Consider the following 15256-nt stretch of genomic DNA (forward strand, 5'->3'; position numbering starts at 1 on the left):
AAGATATCAACTTAAAATTAAATTGATACAGAAACGAAACATATATAATATTACCTTCATTATTTAATAGTATATTGTATGTCAAACCGCATACAACTCAAAGATAATAAGTAATAATAGCATAGAAGCAGATTATTAGATAAGAGGCCAGGTCTGTGATTGAAGATAGTTAATGAGTTTTTGGTCGAGGCGGAATGCTTTGGTAAGAATATCCTGTGAAATTGGCGGGGCAGATCCAAAGGCAGAATTAGCAAGGGTGACATGTCCTGGATTTTGACTATTGAAAGCGGCAAACACTACAGCATTGGTGCGGCCAACATTGTAGAGGAAGTGAACGAGTCCCACAGGAAAAATGAAGGAGTCGCCAGAATTAAGAATTTTGGTGAAAAACTTATTCTTTTCACCGTTGAGTGGATTTGAAGTGACAAAGCCAACGTAAAGAGTGCCTTCCATAACAAACACAACCTCACTGCCTCGAGAGTGGGTGTGGGGTGGGATTAGGCCATTGCGTGCAAAATCCATACGAGCAATTGACAACCCCATGGTGTTCAGTCCTGGGAATTGGTTTACATCTAGAAGCTTTGTTATCAGTCCCACAGAACTAATATTTGTACCTCCAGCAGGGGTGTTAAACCCAGAAGCCATGTAGAAATCATTTGCTTCAACAAGTTTTGGGTTCTTGCAAACCTTCCCATTCACAAACACTGCATGCATGTATCAACAACCAATATAATTATAATGCATGCATGCACAATTTAGTTAACCAAGAAAGAAAGAGTCACCCGCATGAGCTTAGCTCCCTAGTTCAGTAAACAATATTTGTGATAAGAAAAAAGAAAGAGTCACGCTTGTGTGAGAACGTCTCACGGGTTAAGATTCGTGAGACGGGTCGAATTTTGGATAGTTGTTTGTACCAATTTAAAATAAATAAACTGTTACTTATAATAGATATTGATCCTGTTTGGTAAATGGCCGTTAGTTGTTAGTTGATTGTGTTAATTAGAGGGTATAACTAGTTGATAACATTAGCTGTTCTAGTAAAGTGTTTGGTAAATTAGCTATTAGCGGATAGCTGTTTGGTATAATTTCTTTTATGAAAAAAGCTAATTGAAAAAGTTGCTTGGAGTAGCTTTTTGAATTTTAGCATTTTGGAATTGCAAAAAGCCAATTAACCAAACACTTATATTGATATTTATAATATTCAAATGTGAAATTGTGATACTAGGGTAAAATAATTGTTCCGAATGATAAATATTGTAATATTTATAAGTGATTATACTTATGAAATAAATTGTAATACTCATATGTGAAATTGTGATACTATTTAGAATAAAATCCATTATTACTAATGATAAATATTGCAATACTTATAATTGAAATTGTGATACATATACATTCAATTGACTACAACCCGTGAACCCGACATATCTCAGTTCGATTCATGAGACGGTCCCACACAAGTTTTGACAGATGAGAGAAATTATATAAAGGCATGGATGATGAAAATGTAAATGTGTACTACCTGCAGCTTGGGGATCGGCAACTGCAACACAAAAATCTTGCATGGGGTTGTTATCATATGCGCTAGTAAACGAAGCTAGTAAACCCAAAAGGATAACTATGGATGCCATTTCGAGACTCACCATTCTTGCGCCTATTTCGATCTGCAAATGCTTTGTTAAGTTTTTTTTTTTTAGAAGATATGTCGGATTCAAAACGGGGAAGGTGCCTATTTATATACTAATTCAAATAGCTATACTTGAATGTATATGTTTTGTGATCTATTTTACTTTTATTTATTTATTTACACAAATATATTTTGGTGGGGAGATCGACAATTGTTATACGATGGACCATGGTCCAGAAACAACATTGTTTCTTTAAGTAAAGAAACGGCAGTCCTCAGGGGCGGAGCCAGGATTGAATAGTGCGGGGGGCCAACTACGGTTAAAATACTAAATCAAATACATTGATATCCAGTTAACATATTTCAAAATAATCATTACATTACAAATTTAATAAAGTTTAGAATAAATAATTTAGAATTGAATCTATATTAAATTATTTTGTAATATGTTTTTCAATGCACATTACTTTGTACGGTTGAAAAAATGAAAACATTCACGCATGTTTTAAAAAGACTATTGATTATTTATTGAAAACTACCATCTTCATAACATAACATAACATAATAGCAATTATTTTCTTAAATACATATACTACACAATATTTACATTATTATGCATGTTAAATTAAATACAACATTTATCACGTAATCACAAATCTGCATAATTAACCAAACAAATGCATGCCTTCATCTTCATTATTTAGAATAAAACAAAACCACTATTTAAAATAAACAATAGAATATGAAACAAAAATTAACCAAACATGTAGTTAGAAACAAAAAAAAAAAAAAAAAACAAACAAACAAAAAAAACAAAAAAAAACAAAAACAAAAAAAAAAAAAAACAAAAAAACAAAAAAACAAAAACAGAAATTAACTTGAAAAATATGCATAGATTTTAATGACAAATTATCTTGTTATAACGTATATACCGCATATATGTATGGTTCTAGAGAAAGAAACTAATAGGTAGGTTAAATGAGGTTTAATAATTTGAATGTGAGTCAACAATATATATAGTGAATACATAATTTGAAATGGGAGACAACAGGAGATGTTGAGAAGATGAAGAAGTTTATAACTTAGCTTGTAGGATTAATTTAAGAGTGGGAGGGGGGGCCAAATATTTTGAAGAAACAACAAAATTTTAATATTCTATATAATATTCTTTTAAAAAAATTAATATTATATTTAATATTTAAAAAAAAATTGGGGTGAGGGGGGTGGGGATGGGGGGGGGGGGGGGCCAAGGCCCCCCTTGGCATACCTTTGCCTCCGCCCCTGACAGCCGTTAAATTTTAACAAATTATGTATTTTTGGTGTGTTCAGAACAAAATGAAAAACTAAATAACTTGTCTCGCATATTATGTTTATATTATCAAATGAAACTGTAATTGAATTGAAATGATATTTTAGTTGTGTTGAAATGAAATTGCAGTATGTATAAAATGAAACTGAATAACATGTCTCACATATTGAGTGTGTATTGTCAAATAAAATTGTAGTTGATTTGAAATGATACTTTAGTTTACCTGAAATGAAACTATAGTATGTATAAAAAGAAACTGAATAACATGTCTCACATATTGAGTGTATATTGTCAAATGAAACTGTAGTTATATCAAAATGATACTTTAGTTGTGTAGTAATGAAACTACAATGTATATAAAATAAAACTGAATAACAATTTCACATATTTGAGTGTATATTGTCCAATGAAATTGTAGTTGAATTAGAATTATAATTTAGTGGTGTTGTAACAAGACTACAGTGTGTATAGAATGAAATTCAATAACAAGTCTCATTGTAATAAGACTACTGTATGTATAATGTTAAATGAAACTGTAGTAGAAACAAAATGAAATTTTAATTGTGCTGAAATGAAACTACGACAATGTATATAAAATGAAACTGAATATGTTATAAAAACATAACTAATTACACGGCGAGTGCCGTTTCTTTTCATTAAATGAAACGACACCATTTTAGATCATGGTCCACAGTAAAATTTGCCAGAGATCGAGTTCCCATGCAAAATTAAAGGTTTTATTGAAAGATTTACATATTGTGAGCATATCCATTAATGTGTATCTAACTATCAGCTTATGCTTTTAGTTGAGATGGAGCACATACTTCAATTTGGTATCAGAGCCAGACCAAAGGTCATGAGTGAGCATATCCATTAATGTGTATCTAACTATCAGCTTAGGTTTTTAGTTGAGATGGAGCACATACTTCAATTCATATTACCTACCAGCCTATCCCAAAGGAATTTAAAGGTGCATGGACCTTAAGCTATTTGAAATGAAGCAAATTTCAAGTCAACTAATTAAATATAATTATTATTAGCTATTTAAATATATCTATACCTTATAAGTATTTTTATTTTTATATTTTAAAAAATTGTTAAACATTTAGTAATATTTACTCCGTATTAGTTTGGTAGGAGAATTTAATTCAATAGTTAGTGGTTCTATTCTGTTATTAATAGGTTATCAAATATGGAAACCTACGACTGGGAGAAGTAGGTTATCAATATATAAACAAAAATTTCACAATGCTATACCTACCATAATGATGGTCCCGCCGGTTAAATAGGAGAAGTCGGGCGGGAGAGGGAATAGACGTTTTTAAATTTTAATAATGAAAATCCTAATTTTGGAAGCACATAAAATATTTTATGGAAAATGATTTATTTTTTCGATAAATACATTTATTTTCAGGTATTTGTCTAAAAGTTAGAAAATAGTCTTAATCTGTTTGGCTGAAAGTTAGAAAATTATTATTATTATTATTATTATCATTTTTGTTTTTTTAAACATGAACTTAATTCTATTACAAAGTTATTTCTTATAAAATATTACTCCCTCTGTCCTATTTTTTGTGTCGGGTTCGGTTAACGAGGTTAGACTAAAGTTATTTACAATTTAATTTTTCATAATGTTAAGTTTATAATTAGTATGTAAAATTTATATATTTAGAAACTACATTAAAAGTACGTACTATTGAACACAAAAAAAAAAAAAAAAAAAAGAAAAAAAAAGAAAAAAAAAATTTAAAAATTATAAGAAAATGCTAATAGAAATAAACAAAGAAGAAAGTGTTTGTTTGACCAATGAATAGTAAATAGGATTGATAAAGGCAAAATATATCGTGCACCAGGGCGCACAATGCATTATGCGCCCTGGCCAAAACGACGTCGTTTTGTATTTAGTTTTTTAGAAATTCCGTTTCCCGTTTCTACGGTTAACTTCTAAAAAAAATCCTCTGTTTCGAATGTACAGAATTGTATAGTAAAATACAAATAAACTCATAACATAATATACATAATCTAACATAATACATATTACACATAAACTCTTGACATAATACACATAAACTCTTAACATAATACACATAAACTTTTAACAGAATACACATAAACTCTTAACATAATACATATAAAATCTTAACATAAAAACGACGTCGTTTTGGGCAGGGCACACAATGCATTGTGCGCCCTGGTGCATGATATAACGATTGATTGATAAAATGGGACAACTGGAGTAATTATTAATAGCGATTTTCCCCCTAAATTATATCCTTATAGTGTATTTGATCCATGAATTATTCATGTATCCATATTATCCCACTCAATTATTTTGAAAGTGACAATTTTTCTCCCTCTTTGTTAAATGAGCGATTGCACTGTTAAAAATAAGGTTAAGCTAATGCTAGTAACAAAGTTAATGCTAACTTTGTTTAAGTTTTAATTATGTTACTAGCATTAGCTTAAAATTATTGATAAAGTATATTATTTTGGGTCAAGTTAAATGTGACCAGGAAGTCAAATGAAGGTGGAATGGTATGGTCGGGAAGCTAATTGAAAGTGAGAAATGTGCTCGAAAAACTAGCTATGGGTCCGACCATATAAGATCGGGAAGCTCTGGGTGGAGTGGTGTCTATTGGGCGGAAAATATCCCCTCATCAATGCACTTAATGCGCTTTATATAGGTGAAGATAGGGAACAAGTTTCGGGGCCTCAGCATGTTCTCCACGTGTCGAAAGCATCTTGGGTGAACGGGCGGTGGATTTTACACTCTATACTTGTCAAAATAAAGCTGACAAGCCACGTGAATGTGTAACAAGCCTTCATATGGCCGGGTTAGGATTATTTAACGTTAATAATCAGTTCTTGAAAGTTTTCCCAACCACATTTAATTTTGGTAAAAAATATGTGATTCTTTTATTAATTATGATCGGTAAATGATAAATAAGCCGATCCGATTAATTACCGATCAGAATTCTGGTGAGTGATCTATTGGTAATGAGATCGAGATGTCTACTAGTAACGAGACCGACCAGGAGGTAGTCATACGCTCTCAAGGTCGAGAAATATACTTGCGAGACCGGGAAATGCACTCACAAGAACCGGAAATTAGGAAGTGCACTTACGAGGTCATGAAGTACATAACTGTGGTCGAAAATACACTTATGAGCTCTATAGGGAAATGGGTTACCCTATAACCCTATCAATTTTGAGCCTTGGACGTGAGTTCCTAATCCATCTCACAACATTCCTAACCCTTTTAAAAGAACTATCAACAAAGTTTAGCTCATCCTGGACCACCAAGTTCAATATGTGGGCTATGCCCTGTTTGTGCATGTAGTTACTCCTAAAAGAGGTTGTACCTCAAGACAACAATTTGCTTTTAAAAAAAAATCAACAGTATCATTTGAAGAGACATTGTATACAGTGATAGTAAACTAGTAAAGACATTTCTGATTTCCCACTCAATCAAAACAGCTCTCTAAAGCCTTTTCTAGTTGACGCCAATCGTGTACGCGGGTTGCGGGTGCACGCGAGTCAAGCCTTTTTAGGCTCATTCTAATGTGGTATAAAGACTACTTTCAAGCCTTCCTAGCTCTATTTTCAAATCTCAAATGGGTTTACTTTGAGAATCAATTTCTCAATTACCCATTATCCGTTTTGAGCGTACAATATATCAATTTCTTAGTCTTATTTTGGAAAATTCGACACCACTTTGACTGGACTTAAAATAGTCACTTAAAATGTTATTTTTGCTAAAAATTTCCAATACATGTTTTGGTATCACAGCACATAGCTCAAGTGGCTACCCTCATGTTCTATTTATTTAAATCCTAAGGAATTTTATCTTGTTAATAAATTTAACTTGTGTTTTTTTTTTTGAGAAGTTATTAGACTATCCTCATCCCAGCAAGTGAGCTCCTTTCAAGATGATGCGGAATGTAATGTGGATTTTTTTTTTAAAAAAAATAAAAATTTGTTAGCTTAAATGTCTTGCAATCAAGGTTGCTATAATAAACTTGCAGACCTGACTTTTATAGTTTTATTTATTTATTTATTTATTTATTTATTTATTTATTATTTATTATTATATTTATAATATAAAAAGAAAGGGGACCACTTTTGAACGCGAGAGAGATGAGAACTGTATAAAACTGTATTGAATGTACTGTACAGACTGGGAAATATATACAAGATGAATCATAGAGAGACTAGGATATGAAGTAGGAATCATAGGGAGACTAGGATAGGGAGTCATAATGTGACTCAAATACATTGAGTCCTAATACTAGTCCTAATACTCCTAGGGGTGTTCATTCGGTTAACCGTTCGGTTAACCGAACCGTTTTAACCGAACCGAATTAACTGAAATTTTTTTTGCCTTAACCATTAACCGAACCGAAATGCGCTCTACCGAATTAACCGAACCGAACTTTTTTTCGGTTAATCGGTCGGTTAACCGATTAACCGAAATTTTTAACCCTAAAATTGAAAATCCTAAAAATAATTCCTAAAATAATAAATTCAATTAAAATAAAATACATATCATAATAAATTCATATCAAAACATACAAAAATAATACCATAAGTCCATAATCCATTTGACTATTTGGAATTTTAGTACATATTATATATTTATATTTAATATTTTAATATATTATATATATATATTCCAAAATTCGGTTAACCGTTCGGTTAATTCGGTTAACCGACACTTTCGAACCGAATTAACCGTTAACCGAATTTTGGAAAAACCTTTAACCATTCTCCGAACCGAAATATTTCGGTTAAAAAACGGTTAACCGAATTATGTCGGTTCGGTCGGTTAACCGAAATTTCTCCGAAATTTGCACACCCCTAAATACTCCCCCTCAAGTTGATCTTTTGTTGAGATGAAATTGACTTGAATATCTCCAGCAACAACTTTATCTCGAACAAAGTGATAATCTATCTCAACGTGCTTGGTACGAGCATGTATGATGGGATTTGCACACATATAAGTAGCACCAAGATTATCACACCGTAGTTTAGGGACAAATATACCTGGAACTTTGATCTCACGCAGTAGTGAAACAATCCAAGTTACTTCAGGGACAGATATACCTGGAACTTTGATAATCTAGCCACAGTTCTTTGTTTCTTGCAGAGCCAAGAAACATATCAAAATCACTTGTAGATTTTCGGTCCTCCAAACAGCCAGCCCAGTCAGAATCAGAAAAGGCATGAATTTTCCTGGAAGATGACTTTCTGACTCGTAAACCAAAAGTTACAGTTCCTTTAACATAGCTCAAACCTCTTTTTAATTGTTCACAATGTAAAATTGTAGGAGCATGCATGTGTTGACACAACTGATTGACTGAAAAGGAAAGATCAAGATGAGTGACAGTTAAATATTGTAATGCACCAGCCAAACTCCTGTACTGTGTAGGATCATCGTACAATGTTGTATCAATGACCACGGTTTTCAATGTAGTAATAGGAGTAGATAGTTCTTTACATTCTGTCATTCCAGCACATTTTAGAATGTCATTCATGTATTTCTGTTGTGAAAGAAAAATTCCATCATTGCATTTAACTGTCTCAATTCCAAGAAAAAATACAGGTTCACCAAGATCTCTAATTTTGAATGCAGTAGAAAGTTTTGACACTAACTGAGTAACTAGATCTTGATTACTTCTCATCATAAGTATATCATCCACATAAACTAACAATATACACAATCAGATCCATGTGAGTAGTAAAACAAGGATATATCCATTTTTATGCTTCAAAACCAATAGATAGTAAGAAGGTGTGCAAACGATTAAACCAAGCCCTATGTGTCTGTTTTAATCCGTAAAGAGACCTTTTTAGCAAGCAAATGTGATTTGGATACTGAGCATCAATATAACCAGGTGGTTGCTTCATGTACACAATTTCACATAGATTTCCATTTAAAAAGGCATTGTGAACATCAAGTTTCATAACAATCCACCAGATGATAAAACCAAAGAAAGAAGTAACCTGACAGTAGTTGACTTGACCACTGGACTGAAGGTGTCAAAGAAATCTTGCTCATGCACCTAATTGAACCCTTTTGCTACTAGTCTTGTCTTATGTCTCTCAATAGAGCCATCTGCCTTTCATTTTATATGAAAGACCCACTTACATCCAATAATATTCATACCTGCCTGTGATGGTACGAGAGACCATGTTTGATTCTGAAGGAGGGCATTAAATTCCTAATCCATGGCTTCACGCCATTCTGGGTACTTAATTGCCTGAGTGTAACAAGTGGGATCCGAAGGACAAACCTGAACCGTTAAAGCTGATGGTGGAGCCTGTGACCTACTCCGAGTGCTCATCATGTGAGTCCAGACGGTGGACTTCACGGATTTGCCTCGAGGTCGGCCACGAGGCTGTGCAGCCGGCTGGACAAGTTGGTCATGCGACATTGATGCTGCCGTGAGACTGCTCAGGCGGGGCAGCGACGGTAGCACTCGGACAAAGAACCGATTCAGCCCACAGATAAGTCTGTACCGGTTGAGAAGCCTGCAATTTATTTTTAGTAGCAAAGGGATATACTGCCTCATCAAACCTTACATGTCTGCACACATAAATCTTGTTAGTCTGTAAGTCCATGCACCTATACCCCCGAAACGACTCAGGATAACCTAGTAGGAAGACATATGTAAAGGACCAATATGACATTTTGTGACGATTGTATGGTCTGAGATAAGGGTAACATAGACACCCAAAGACACAAAGAAAAGGGTAGGAATGATGGGAGTTATGCAATTTTAAATGAGGACTGGAGTTATTTAACACAACGGATGACATTTTGTTGATTAAATAAACTGCAGTTTCAAAAGCAAAATCCCAGAATTTATATGGAACAGAGGCACGGGCTAGGAGAGCTAAACCCGTTTCAACTATGTGGCTATGTTTTCGTTCGACACGACCGTTTCGTTCGTGAGTGTATGCACATGACTGTAACACCCCGTGTTACGAATCCTAAAACCAACTGATTAATTAATTAATTAATAACCTGGGAGAAAGAATAAATTATAATGATTAATTAGGGAAAAAGGCCACCATAGCCCATGGGCCCAAATATATAAACCCAACCCCTAACCCCAATAGGATTAAACTCTAAATAAACCCTTGGATCTATAAATAGGGAACTTAGGGAGCACCTAGACGCCCCACCACCCCAGGAGAGCTCCAAGAATTCCCTTAGAAGAAATCAAGAAAGCAAGAAAGCTTAAAGAAAGATCCTTCATAGCCAAGGAATTAATTAAGGCTAAGAGGTAACCCATGTCTCAACAAAACCTATTTTCATAGCTATGATTTCCCCTTAGGGTTTCCCCCATATGATTGTAAATGGCGAATTACTATGATTATTATTGATGTTGATTTAATGATTCCATGGGGAATCTTGATAATCTTGATATTGGGAGTTTCTTGATAATTATGATGTTCTTGATGATTAATTAGGATTTTGATGATTATGTGTTGTTCTTGATGATTATGATGTTCTTGATGATTAATTGGTATCCTTGATGATTATGTATTGTTCCTACCGAATCTTACAATTAGAAGACGAACCGTATTCTTGTTGATATAAAAGTGATTAGAACCCTAGGTTGTATCGTATGATCTTATTCTTGGATTATCGGGTGGGAAATCGCATGTTTGGGTGTTGATTATGATTAGAAAAGCATGTTAGGTTATGTGCCGTTCGTCTATCGTATTTGATCCGTTAATTGTCTATGTGTTGTCGTTAATTACGTTGAAAAGTGTCTAAGCATGGTTTCGGGTTCCACAACGGTTCCCGGGGTGAAAAGTGATGAAAAGAGTCAGTGGGGGGGGTAGGTGGGGGTAGGGGACCCGCCACCTACCCGCGGCAATCTCGGGTAGCTCCGGCAGCGGGCAGCCGGCGGGCGGGCAGCTGCCCGCCGGGCACCCGCTGCCCAGAACAGTGACAGCCGGCGGGTGGACCCCCACCCACCGGTTACCCTCTGGAATCTCACCCCACCCGGGACTTCGGCTTCCCCGTTTGATGTTTCCCCGATCCCCGTGGTGTCCCAACGGACCCCGTTTGTCGTGCCTATGTCTAGTTTGATGTTTCGGGTACCGTTCGTGGGTTTATGAGTCTGTTATATCGCATGCTAGTTGAATTGGTATCCCGTTGACCTAGGTGAAAGAAGTATGAACCCCTTAGGGCTATCCTTAGTATGTGATGGATCACGCATAGGTTTGTTGTACGCTTTATCCCCCTTCCCAATGTGTAACGTGGGTTGCATGTGCTTGCTATGTGTTATGTGTGTGTGCTACCCCAATTCGGTTGCGATCGGATTGGTTATCCTGAGCTGCGGTTCAGAAGCTGGCTGCGGTCAGATTGGTATTCCTGGCTGCGGTCAGATGACATTCTCTTGGGCTGCGGTCCACCGTTTGGTTGCGATCAAACGTTTCTATACGAGCTGCGGTTCGTCCTTTATCCTGGCTGCGGTCAGATGACACTCTCTTGGGTTGCGGTCCACTGTTTGGTTGCGATCAAACATTATGATGAGCTGCGGTTCATCGGTCGGTTGCGATCGACCTCCCCGTGTTGCGATACGGGGCATGGTGCTGCGGGGCTGTGTCAGAGGTATATGCGCTGACCCTCATGTATGGGCATGCGATCGGTCCCGTAGCGCCAACAATGTGTGTTATGTGTGTGATATGGACGAGTTGTGACTATGAGTGCCTTGGGATGTGACTATGGGTTTCATATTGGGGGATTGTTTATGATGGGATTATGATTACCATTTATGCCTTGTCGTAACTGCTTTATCTATTGTGAAATGCTTATGCTTGCCAAGTCTACTGCTGGTGTCTAGCCTTAACTGTTGAGTCATTCCCGGTTTTAAAAGCTAGAGTTCGTAGGATATATCTTCATGCTCATAATGGTTTTCGTATATCTATATATATATCTCTATATGTATTGTATTTCAACGCGTTGGAGTGGGTTACCAGCATCTCTCGCTGAACAGATATATTTGGCTTTCAGGCACAGAAGAATAAGTCACTGGAGCGCGCTAGAACTCGGAACGTAGAAGTAGATAGTTCCCTTTTTCGGCCTGCGTGCCATATTATGCAATTACATTATTGAGGAAATTAGTTAGTCAGCCTGTTCACCTGGGTTCTCTAGCTCAGGTGTGGCATAGCACCCCGTACACTTGTATTACGTTTTGGGATTTAATGAGATAATACCTTTATTTTATAAGTTTTAAATGTCTTGAAAATCTGGGGTGTTACAGTTGGTATCAGAGCCTAAGTTTGACCCTAGGAAAAGATTCTTAAGACCGGACTTTAGGACATTAGGCTTGAACTCCAGGTATCTAGGAACATAGGCTTCAGGAATCGTAGGATGCGCAGTGAGATTGTGAAACCTACACATCACCCCGCACTTCATCCCTCTCTAATATTAGAAATCTCTTCCCCACTTATTATATCAAGTTGAAACACAAAATAACATCAACCTTTAATCACCAGGATGGCACCCAAGAAGAAACAGTCAGGAACACCGAGACACCCCTCTCAAGAAATCTTGACTCAAACCCTACAACGCCTGACCCAAATTGCCCAGGCACTAAGTACTATCGTTCCCCAACCTCTGCCAACAGACGAGAACTTGGAAATCCACCACCAAGTCTCGGCACATCAACCACCCACCCTCTCGGGAGACGAAGACCCCACAACCCTCGAGGAATGGATTGAGACATTCGACAAGGTGTTCAGGACGACCCAATGCCCCGAACGCCACCGGGTCAGGATAGCCTCCTTCTACTTCAGGCACGAGGCCGACAGCTGGTGGGCCCGCGAGGGGCCTATGTACGAACAAGACCCCGGATTCAACTGGGAGGGTTTAAAGACGCAGTTACGAGAACAGTTCTACCCCAACCACCTGAAAGCCGCCATGTGCGAGGAATTTCTCAATCTAAGACAGGGAACGGCCCCGGTCTCAGAATACTACCAACGATTCTGCCGACTGGCTCGCCTCGCCCCCGAGCTAGTACCCACCGGATCAAAGTCAGGAAATTCCTAACAGGCCTTAAGCCCGAACACCAGAGGGCCTTGGCCACCCAAGAACCGAAGACCCTCGGAGAGGCCTATGCCAAGGCATGTCAGCTACAACAGGTAGCGAACCCGCCTCCAGGGACGCAACTAGGGTATAAAAGGAAACCCGAAGGAAGTCGCCCAATTCTCGCCAAGGAACCTAAGAACCCCAAAACCGCCCCACTTGACCAAACCATCGCGCCGACTACCCGGGGAAGGATCCTCACCCTAAGCAAGGCCAGGATCGGAGATAGCAACATAGTCTCCGGAACCTTCCTAGTACACGCCACCCCAGCCATCATATTATTTGACTCAGGGGCTACCAACTCGTTTATAGTAACCGAGTTCGCCGCCCAGCTCGGCCTTAACGCCACCACCAAGGTCCGACTCCAAGTCAAGGTGGCCTCAGGCGAGGTCATAAAATGTGATCGCATGTACGAGCATGTAATGATCACCATTCAGGGAGTGGAATTTCCCAGTAACCTAATCCAGTTTCAATTAGATGGGATGCAAGTAATCTTGGGCATGGATTGGCTAGGGAAGTTCCAAGCGCAAATCCTGTGCGGAGAGCAGAAAGTGGTCCTACGAGGGCCAAACGGTAAGAGGGTATCGTACTGCAGTGCCCGCCAGAATCCAGGGATCAAGCTGATAAACATGATGAAAATTAAGAAGTATCTGGGCCAAGGAAACGAGGCCTTCTTATGCTCAGTCGAAGACCTCAACGCCAAAACACCCGAACCACAAGCCATCCCAGTGGTAAACGAGTTCACCGACGTCTTCCCAGACGAAATTCCCGGGGCACCCCCGGCCAGAGAAGTCGAGTTCACCATAGACCTCATACCGGGCGCCGCCCCGATCTCTAAACCACCCTACAGGCTAGCACCAAAGGAAATGAAGGAACTGAAAACGCAACTCCAAGAACTGCTAGATAAAGGTTACATCCGACCCAGCACCTCCCCATGGGGAGCACCGGTACTATTCGTTAAGAAGAAGGATGGGAGCATGTGCCTGTGCATCGACTACCGAGAACTCAACCAAGTTACTATAAAGAATAGGTACCCCCTTCCCCGAATAGATGACTTATTTGACCAACTCAAAGGGGCAGGGGTATTCTCAAAGATCGACCTAAGATCCGGGTATCACCAAATCCAAGTGGCCAAAACAGACATCAGAAAACAGCCTTCCGGACACGTTACGGCCACTACGAGTTTACCGTAATGCCTTTCGGCCTCACTAACGCGCCTGCCATATTCATGGACCTCATGAATCGAGTATTCCGACCTCACCTGGATGACTTCGTCATCGTGTTCATTGACGACATCCTAGTCTACTCCCGAAATAAAGAAGAACATGAGAAGCACCTTCGCATATCTCTGCAAACCCTCAGGGAGAACCAACTCTACGCTAAATTCTCCAAGTGCGAATTCTGGCAAGACAGCGTAGCCTTCTTGGGCCACGTGATAACCAAAGAAGGGATTAGGGTGGACCCCGCTAAGGTTCGCGCCGTTAAAGAATGGACCACGCCGAACTCACTCTCGGAAGTCCGAAGCTTCCTAGGTCTAGCGGGCTACTACAGGAGGTTCGTACCCGACTTCACCAAGATAGCCCAACCCCTCATTAAGCTCATAAAAAAGGAAACCCCCTTCCGTTGGGACAACTGCTGCATCTCGGCCTTCCAAGAATTAAAGGATAAACTAACCACTGCACCCGTGCTAGCCATACCCTCCGGATCGGAAGGGTTTGAAGTCTACAACGACGCATCCAAGAAGGGGTTAGGATGCGTACTAATGCAAAATGGCAAGGTAATAGCTTACGCATCCAGGCAACTCAAAACCCACGAAGAGAATTACCCCACCCATGACCTCGAGCTAGCTGCTATCGTATTCGCACTGAAAATCTGGAGGCACTACCTGTATGGGGGTACAATGCAAGATCTACACCGACCATAAGAGCCTGAAGTACATCTTTACTCAAAAAGACCTAAACATGAGACAACGAAGATGGCTGGAACTCATAAAGGACTACGACCTAGACATTCAATACCACGAGGGAAAAGCCAACGTGGTGGCGGACGCCCTAAGCCGAAAGACGAATCATTCCCTTAACACCACGTGGGTCCTACCGGACCATCTGTACAGGGACTTCCAAAGGCTACACTTGGAAATAATAGAGCAGGGACAAACTCGCCCCAATGCCTATCTACTCAGCACACAGGCCGTGCCCACCCTCTTCGAGGAAAT

General features: G+C 38.6%; 1 protein-coding gene across 2 annotated transcripts in view; it reads right to left on the reverse strand.

Annotated features, from left to right (window-relative positions):
• Nucleotides 1–92: 92 nt before the first annotated feature.
• The window catches only part of LOC109158258 (germin-like protein subfamily 1 member 20), a 50582-nt gene continuing 35418 nt past the window's right edge, over nt 93–15256 (reverse strand). Inside the window, exons 1-2 of one of the 2 annotated variants that reach the window (XM_019306160.1) lie at nt 1523–1702; nt 96–704 (exon numbers count right to left, since the gene is read on the reverse strand). In XM_019306160.1, coding sequence (XP_019161705.1) covers nt 136–704; nt 1523–1646 — 693 coding nt within the window. In that variant the 5' untranslated portion in view covers nt 1647–1702 and the 3' untranslated portion in view covers nt 96–135. Of the gene's footprint in view, nt 705–1522; nt 1703–15256 lie in introns of those variants that run through there. The other variant, XM_019306162.1, reaches the window with a different exon arrangement.

Source organism: Ipomoea nil, unplaced genomic scaffold (assembly GCF_001879475.1).
Source record: "Ipomoea nil cultivar Tokyo-kokei standard unplaced genomic scaffold, Asagao_1.1 scaffold2805, whole genome shotgun sequence".
NCBI classification, from domain to species: Eukaryota; Viridiplantae; Streptophyta; class Magnoliopsida; order Solanales; family Convolvulaceae; genus Ipomoea; species Ipomoea nil.